Source organism: Berghia stephanieae, chromosome 14 (genome assembly GCF_034508935.2).
Source record: "Berghia stephanieae isolate SIO BIC M18660-M18661 chromosome 14, UCSD_Bste_1.3, whole genome shotgun sequence".
Classification (NCBI taxonomy): domain Eukaryota; kingdom Metazoa; phylum Mollusca; class Gastropoda; order Nudibranchia; family Aeolidiidae; genus Berghia; species Berghia stephanieae.
In genome coordinates, this window is record NC_088373.1 from 6766135 (window position 1) to 6776134 (window position 10000).

Below are 10000 nucleotides of genomic sequence, written 5' to 3' on the forward strand. Positions count from 1 at the left end.
TTAGCCAGTTGCCATACCACAAGACTTTAAAAACACACAAAATGTGTTACTTTGGAGAGTAAGATAAAGGGAGTAAATTAATGTGACTCATAAATAAGGGAACAACAACGCAAAACAAGTGACGTTTCGGCCTTTGGCCTTTTTCAAGTAAACACGATATATATATATATATATATATATATATATATATATATATATATATATATATATATATATATATATATATATTCATGAGTGTTGGTGGGTACTTGTAGATACGAGAGTGCTCGATAACGTTGGTTAGAGCTAATATACAATATAAATGGATTCACTCACTTATATGGCCGAAACTCATGATTCTGTGGCTTTCATCCGCGTCTTCATCCACGTATGCCGAATGAAGAGTTTCGGCCATATAAGTGAGTGAACCCTTTTATATATATATATATATATATATATATATATATATATATATATATATATATATATATATATATATATATATATATATATATATTGTCATAATAGTATATAACCATCCCATTTCGTGTTTTATGTATACATTATTCAATGTTTTTCTTTATTTCCATTTCAGTCGTGGATTTTCCTGACGAGATTTTGTTTTCTGTCTACTCATGGAACCCTGGAGTATGAAATTGAATATCCTGTGGTGAGTTGATTGATTGATTGATTGATTGATTGATTGGTTGATTGATTGATTGATTGATTGATTGGTTGGTTGGTTGGTTGATTGATTGATTGATGGTTTTTTGATTGATTGATTGATTGATTGATTGATTGTTTTTGATAGTTGGTTGATTGATTGATTGATTTATTTATTTATTGATGTTTTTTATTGTTTGATTGATTGATTGATTGATATATTTTTTGATTGATTGATTGATTGATTTATGGGTTTTTTATTGATTTATTTATTGGTTGATTGATGTTTTTTGATAATTTATTGATTGATTGATTTGTTGCTTGATTGATTGATTAATTGATTGATTGATAGTTGATTTTGATAGTGGTTATTTCATTGATGGTTGATTGATTGGTTGGTCGACTGATAGATCAATCGGTCGATTTTATTGATTGTTGATCAATTTATCGATTCAATTTTTTGATTGATCGAATTCTCGTTTGGTGGATTGATTTTTTTTATTTTCAAATTATTCGATTGATTGATTGTTTGATTGATTGCTTAATTGTTTGATTGATTGATTGATTTTTTGATTGATTGATTGATTGATTGATTGATTGATTGATTGATTGATTGATTGATTGATTGATTGATTGATTGATTGATTGATTGATTGATCGATTGATTGATTAATCCGGATGGTTATCGATTAGTTGGTTGGTATGTTATCGATATATTTATTGACTAAAGGATCGATCGATTAGTTAATGGATTGATTAATTTATTAATTGATGAGTTAGTTGATTGTTAATTGACCGACAGACAGATTAATTCGTTGTTTCATTTGTTTGTAGTACAGCATAAACATGAGGCCTATAGGGTGGAGTCAGTGTGTATTCCAGTTGGAGAATGACAATTGCTTGCTCTCCTTTAGCCAAGACCCGAGTCTATCACAAGATGTTGTCGTCTAGATGAAACAGGCTTGACTACATCAGTCATTTCTGAATGTACAGAAGAGCAACGTTAACTTATCGCCTGACACAAGAACCGTAGCCATCGTTAACTTATAGCCTGACACTGAAACCCAAAAAGACTGGCATTTTGAGGTCATTATTTGGTTTTTGCACCGCCTAGTGAGTTGTCGTTAGTAGTGCTCATGGAAACAAGTGGTCCCATTGGTTGAACTATTGAATACAACTCACGATTTGTTTTCTTTTGTGGCAAAAGACTGGCATTTTGACGTCATGGTTTGGTCAGTGTCAAGCCATAACTTTACGAAGGCCACGCTGACACTGACCAAAATATGACGTCAAAATGCCAGTCTTTTGTCACAAAAGAAAACAAATCGTGAGTTGTATTCAATAGTTGAACCACTAGTTCAACCAATGGGACCACTTATTTCCATGAGCACTACTAACGACAACTCACTAGGCGGTGCAAAAAAAACAAATAATGTAGCAATGACTATGAAAAATGTTTTTTTCTCTTTTTGAGGAAACTTTTTGTCTAAAACCAAAGCCATTGAGTAAAACTGTTTTTGAATTTTGAAAATCCATTAATAAATAAACAAGTTATGCAGTTTCAAAGGTGTCATTTAAATGGATGACCCGCAAAGAGGAAAAAAACGCGAAAATATGGGACGCTTTTTCGGCATTTTTTTCGACCATTGGTTGTATCTTGCGTAATAAGTGGATTAAAAGATTGAAAGCAAATTAGGATGGTGTTTTGTAAAATACGGGAAAAGTACTCGTCATATTCATATGAAATTTTACAACCAAAAAGAAGAAATGTTCATAGTATTACCTTGTCAGCGACATAACCTTTACGCCCGGTAGTTTTAGAAATATTTTACTCCAAAGAGTGAAAATCTATTTTTAACGGTCTTCTGGTAATCGCACGAGTTTTGTCGCTTGACATAATCTAAAATGACCTTTTTTCTAACTGTGTGCCAACTTCCAGTCATATTCATCGATAAACAGCGTCGTAATTAATTTTTTTAAATAGCATATACGAAACGGCTTCGTCCCATATTTTGACGCGAATTTGGGCACTTCGTGAGCGAAAAAGAGGCCCAAAGATTTGTGCGGGATAGTCATTGCTAAAAAATGACGTCAAAATGCCAGTCTTTTGGGGTTTCAGTGTCGGGCGATAACTTAACGATGGCTACGCTAGAACCCACAAGGACTTATATTATTTTGACGTCAGTTTGTGCAGCGTCTTGTGAGTTGTCGTTAGTAGAACTCAAGTAAACAAGTGATCCCATTGGTTGAACACAACTCACGGTTTATTTTCTGTTGTGGCCAAAGACTTTTGACCTCATTTTTTGCTCAGTGTCAGGCTATAAGTTTATACGATTGCTACAGTTCTAGTGTCAGGCTATAAGTTTACGATGGCTACAGTTCTAGTGTCGGGCTATAAGTTGACGATGGCTACGGTTCTAGTGTTAGACTATAAGTTTACGATGGCTACGGTTCTAGTGTCAGGCTATAAGTTTACGATGGCTACGGTTCTAGTGTTAGGCTATAAGTTTACGATGGCTACGGTTCTAGTGTTAGGCTATAAGTTTATACAATTGCTACAGTTCTAGTGTCAGGCTATAAGTTTACGATGGCTACGGTTCTAGTGTTAGGCTATAAGTTTACGATGGCTACGGTTCTAGTGTTAGGCTATAAGTTTAAGATGGCTGCGTTTCTGGTGTCAGGCTATACGTTTATACAATTGCAACAGTTCTAGTGTCAGGCTATAAGTTTACGATAGCTACGGTTCTACTGTTAGGCTATAAGTTTACGATGGCTACGGTTCTAGTGTCAGGCTATAAGTTTATACGATTGCTACAGTTCTAGTGTCAGGCTATAAGTTTACGATGGCTACGGTTCGAGTGTTAGGCTATACGTTTACGATGGCTACGGTTCAAGTGTCAGACTATAAGTTAACGATGGCTACAGTTCAAGTGTCAGACTATAAGTTTACGATGGCTACAGTTCTAGTGTCAGGCTATAAGTTTACGATTGCTACAGTTCTAGTGTCAGACTATAAGTTTACGATGGCTACAGATTCTAGTGTCTGGCTATAAGTTAACGATGGCTACAGCTCTAGTGTCGGGCTATAAGTTAACGATGGCTACAGTTCTAGTGTCGGGCTATAAGTTTACAACGGCTACGTACAGAGAGTTAGAATGGGGGGTGGGGGGGGGAATTAATCTCGACTGACCCCACGACTGATCACGTTTATTGCTCATCAGTCGAATTGTCCACCAGCTGAGCTATCGGGACCCTCTTTATGATTGATTCATTGATTGATTGATTCAATCATTCTTTCATTGATTGATTGATTGGTTAATTGATTGATTCATTGATTCATTCATTTATTGATTCATTCATTCAATCATTCTTTCAATGATTGATTGAATGGTTGATTTATTGATTGTCCATAGGATGTTATAATAAGTTAAATAATTTTATTGATTGTTGTTTGATAGATAGAGCCAGATAGATAGTTTATTATTACTCACTCAAGTTTACTGAATCTTTAACTCGTTCTATTGTGTGCTTCAAAATTATCTAGCCTAGATAGAGATTAACAAAATACGATTAACCAATTTTACGCTTACATAAATAAAAATAATCTACAACCGGTCTATTTATCAAAACGTGACAATATTTTTATAAATACAAAGCTATAGTTTTATTTTGTTACATTATTAGTATGGCTATTGTTGTGATAGGCGCTATCACGAATTTATAATTGGTTTTATTCATAATATAATATAACAATACGATTGTTGTCCGTCCAATGGTTGAGGTGACATGAATAAAGGTTAGATAAATCAAATTGGACGGAAGTTTTGCAACGTCATAATAATGTTGAAATATCCATGAATGAGGCGAACAACTGACAAAAAGGCCCTATTAACATTTTAGCTACAATTATTTTACAATAAATGAGACTTGTCGTATCACACGGAGTTTGATGGTGAAAATTTACATTTTTAGTATAAGATAAGTTGATGTCTTTTTTAAAGTGAATTTTTACAAATTGAGCTTTTATATAGCGCAAGATCCACTAAACTTGCTCAAAGCGCTTTACAACGGGTCCCTGGCCAACAGCAACTTTTAACATGAAGGACGGGACATGACTCCTGTTAGGCGATATTACATTATTTTCGGACAGAGTCAACGCTGTTAACGGCCAGGTACTCATTTTACACCTGTGTACTGTGAGAGGATGTGAGTAAAGAGCCTTCTCCAAGGAGTCAACTATGTGTCAAACGAGGCTCGAACCCAGGACCTTCCTACCCGAAATCGAGTGTCATACCACTAGACCACATAGCCGCACCATTACAGTTTGATAAGTTGCCCAGATCTTCGGGTTAAAAAAAAATCAGTTCAACATACAATCCACATTTTGTAATATAGTCCTTCCGATGTAATACCAAATTGTGTGGTCAAGTGCTAAAACACTCGCTTTGGGATCGGAAGGTCATGAGTTCTAGTCTCGCTCAGCGCACAGATGAGTCCTTGAAGAAGCCTCTTTACTCACATTCTCTCACCGTACTCAAGTGTAAAATGAGTATCTGTCCGTTTAAAGCCTTGTCTCTGTCGGAAAAAGATTGTAATATCGCCTAACATAATATTAAATGTTGCTGTTGGCCAAGGACCGACCCCTTGTAAAGCGCTTTGAGCACGTTTAGTGGATATTGCGCTATATAAAAAAGCTAAAAAAGCTCAAACCTGTGACTTCTTGGCTTCGTAAAAATTTTATGTTTAAGATTATTATTTTTGGATACGTTGAGGGTCATAATCTGAAGTGAGAGATAACTAACGTAAGGGTGAATTTATGGCCGAATGGTAGAGAAGCGTTTTGTCAAATTATGGTGACGTTGACTGAACATAATTAAAAATAGATAAATATCAAAACAGGTATTGTTTGTTTGAATGTGTTTATTAATGAATAATATTATATGTGTGCAATTTGTGTGTATATGTGTGTGTGTGTGTGTGTGTGTGTGTGTGTGTAGTCTGTATGTATGAATGGTTATATCTGTGTGTAATTTGTGTGTATATATGTGTGTGATGTGTATATGTGTATGTCTGTGTGTGTGTGTGTGTAGTCTGTATGTATGGATGGTTATGTATCAAAGGACAGGTGACAAAAGTTCACAAATTAGATAACTATGTATTGATAGTATGCGCTTGGCTAAGAAGCTCACAATATTACCATCCGGAGGTATAACGGATCAACACACAAAACTGTGTGTAAACATGAACGATTATAGTCTGGATGATTTTTTTTTTTGGATTATTTTTCTTGTATTTTTTCTTTTTGCCTTGCCGGCCACTGTTTCAAACGCACCTTTTCAGATTTTTCATAGTAAATGGGTAGCCGGGGCTAATAGATGTTGTTAAAAGTACCTTGCAATCGACTAGCGTACTAGTTTGAGAATTAATTTATTTAGCGCACTATCCACTAGAATATTTTTAGTATTCGTGGATAGCTCACACGGTAGAGCCACGCTCTCACCTGCCAGGCGGAGTTGTCGTACCAATAAGGTCGCAGGTTCAAACCCCCTACCGCCGCGAAAAAAATTTTATTCTCTATTGTCCTCTGGCACTTTTCTACTCACTTCATATCTTGTTGTTATAAACGTGATTAACGCGCTTTACAAAGTGTCAGTAGCCTACTGCAACACTTAACAAAAAGGGCGGGAAATAACGTCTGTATGGCCTTGGTTTTATCCTGGCCCTAGCCGGATACCCTGGCTGAGAGGGAAACAGTCAAATGCGTAGTTACATTTGTGAGATGATATTTTTTCCTTGTAAATCATCAGTCTGTTATGCATTGTATTATGTTTAATTTACATATCATATATGATTTGTAAACATTTGAGTGTATTCCTCTTAGTGGGGACCTAAGCTTGTGTCTGAATGAGACTTTTAGGTGATCGCAAACTAAGTACTTTGATAGTGTGCTCTTGCAATCTACATCTTTTTCCTATTTGAACCATTCCCCTTTTGTCTTCCATTTTCTTGGGTGCTTTAAGTGTATTTCTAGAACTTTTTACTATCCCATTGTCTTCCTTTTTACTGGCGTTGTATGACCTTAATGTGTTGCAAGCGCCGTAAAACCCTTAAAAATAAAAACAACAACACTTTTTTTCCGACAAGAGACAATGCTGTTAACGGCCAGGCTCTCATTTTATACCTCAACACGATGTGAGAATATGAGTAAAGGGCTTTTTCAAGAACTTAACAATGCGTCACTTGGAGCGGGACTCAATCCCTGGACGATTCGCGAAGTCCCAGATATTTCAAACATTTTTGATTGTCCTGAGGAGGTGGAGGAAACCATGTTCGAGTGTATCCGTGACCCCTCGTCTCAAAACGGTATAATGTCGGGATGAACCAGATACAAAAAAGCCGAATTAAATCTAAACTGGTCTAAAATTTGAACTATTGCTATTTACCATTCTAAGATACGACATCCATTCTCTTCAATAAAATATACAAACTCATTGCAAGGCTGATATTTCCGACCATAAACTCTATTTTCAGCATCTTAATCATTCCGACATAATACCGTTTTGAGACGAGGGGTCAAATATTTATTCTACTTAATAAAGAGTTTAAATTTACCTCGTTCCCTGTCTTCATCCCATAGGGGAAATTCGTCTCTACGGTCTATTTCAAGGGAAAACTGGAATAACTAAGGCGTCAGCCGTAGTGCAGCGCCGCCAATTGAGCTAGAGCGAGGTGACTTGCTTAAGGCCACACAGCTCAGAGGCGGGGTATCGAACTCGGGACCTTTTGGATACGAAACAAAGACCTTACAGCTGAGCCACGCTGGCCATCTATGTTTCTAATGTTCTATAAATTTTCTCTAATAAGATATAAAATGAAACATTGTGAAGCGCCTTAGGCTTGAAATTAGAATCATTTATCATATGCCTATTATCACATTTAAATTTATGGAAGCCTTAGGTTTGATATTAGAATCAATTATCATATACCTAATATCACATTTATATTTATTGAAGCCTTAGGTTTGAAATTAGAATCATTTATCATACAGACGTCTACCTATTATCACATTTATATTTATGGAAGCATTAGGCTTGAAATTAGAATCATTTATCATACAGACGTCTATCTATTATCATATTTATATTTATGGAAGCATTAGGTTTGAAATTAGAATCATTTATCATACAAACGTCTATCTATTATCATATTTATATTTATGGAAGCATTAGGTTTGAAATTAGAATCATTTATCATACAGACGTCTATCTATTATCATATTTATATTTATGGAAGCATTAGGTTTGAAATTAGAATCATTTATCATACAAACGTCTATCTATTATCATATTTATATTTATGGAAGCATTAGGTTTGAAATTAGAATCATTTATCATACAGACGTCTATCTATTATCACATTTATATTTATGGAAGCATTAGGTTTGAAATTAGAATCATTTATCATACAAACGTCTATCTATTATCATATTTATATTTATGGAAGCATTAGGTTTAAAATTAGAATCATTTATCATACAGACGTCTATCTATTATCATATTTATATTTATGGAAGCATTAGGTTTGAAATTAGAATCATTTATCATACAAACGTCTATCTATTATCACATTTATATTTATGGAAGCATTAGGTTTAAAATTAGAATCATTTATCATACAGACGTCTACCTATTATCATATTTATATTTATGGAAACCTTGGCTGGTCTATTTTGTCAAAACAACCATTAATTAAATCAACCAAATTATTCATTGATAATTATTATTATTATAAAGTTTATTTCTAGAATACCAGTATTGATATTTGAATATTCATGATTATTTTTGTATGGCGTTGTTTACTGATTTACTTGAATTAGATTTCTGTTTGATAAGAATTGTAAAAATATAATATAATGACATATAATATTATTTCAGACCTACCAACACTTACGAAAAATTCGCAGTAATACGAAATGTTGCCTCGGATTTCAGAATTTCATGAGCATTTCTAATACGCTTCAAAAGTCGTAACGTCTCTTCTCCCGTAATGACGCAGAGTAACTTAGTAACTGGCTCTAAACTATCGGAACAATGGCGGACGCCCTTGTGAAATATTTCTCCGACGAGCATAAAAGCGTATCCAGAGGAGAAAAAAAAACACATTATAAATCTGATCATGTTTTGACTTTTACACATTCTCATCTCAAGACACATGAAAAGCTCTAGCCAGCTTGAAGAATAAAAAGTACCGATTTTTTTTTTTGTTTAGAACCACGATGGCCGCCGTTGCTGGGCGACGTGACATCAGACTATTGAATCCAATTCACTAAAATGTATTGAAAATGAAAGTTGATGCTAGCCTTCAAAATGTTAAGGGTTTTGAAGTGTTAATTAATGTTTGTCAGAGTAAATTATTGATTGTTAAAGTCAACTCTTCCGAATCCAATTCTTATCTCCTAAAAATTACAACTTTTTAAAATTTGAAGTTGGCAAGTCTGTTATGGCTTAATCGATAGAATACAATATCGATTATTTCACCAGTCCCAATCATCGGCATGTGGCATGGCACGTGTCCTAGCGTCTCAAAACGGTATCATAAACATGGCGGTGGGGGGGGGGGGGGGGGGGGGGGGGGGGGGGCGGGTAGGGGGGTATCCTAAAATAAAATATACAAACTCAACACAAGTCTGATATTTCTGGCTATAAATTCAATTTTCAATATCTTAACCAACCCGACTTCATACTGTTTTGAGGCGAAGGGTCACTTATTTTAGTGAGAAGACTGAATAATTCTTAATTTGACAAAAAACAAACATTTCACTTTTCAGGTCAAACTAATTATAAATCCCTTCTTTAGCATCTTGACTCCCCCGACATAAAACCATCCTAAAAGTTGAGTTGATATTTTTTTTTACGAGACTGTTGTTAAGTGTGCATAATTTAGTGATGTAAATGTTGCTGCTCGAAGCTCGTAGAAATAAATGTCAATGTGAAATTGAATGTAAGGTTCAATTTGATAAACAAAAACAGATAAAATGGACGTTTCGGGTTCGCCCTTTATCAAAAAGACAGGATGAATGAAAGAAGCACTACAGACAAATGAAATAAGATTAATCTTAACGACGCCGCTGCCACATTATCTCATTCGGCTGTAGTGTTTCTTTCATCCTGTTTTGTTGATGAAGGGGAAACCCGAAACGTCCATTTTATCTGATTTCGTATATTAAATTGAAGCTTACATTCAATTTCACATTGTTACATTATATTTTAGTGAGAAAACTGAATAAATGTTAAATTGACAAAAATAAAAATTTCACTTTTCCAGTCAAACTAATCATAAATCTCTTCTTTTTTTTTTT

General features: G+C 34.7%; 1 protein-coding gene across 2 annotated transcripts in view; it reads left to right on the forward strand.

Annotated features, from left to right (window-relative positions):
• LOC144959844 (uncharacterized) overlaps window positions 1-10000 on the forward strand; it is a 40329-nt gene that overhangs the window by 12016 nt on the left and 18313 nt on the right. For both annotated transcript variants that reach the window (XM_078892635.1, XM_078892634.1), the window contains one exon: window positions 575-649. In XM_078892635.1, coding sequence (XP_078748761.1) covers window positions 575-649 — 75 coding nt within the window. The remainder of the gene's footprint in view (window positions 1-574; window positions 650-10000) is intronic.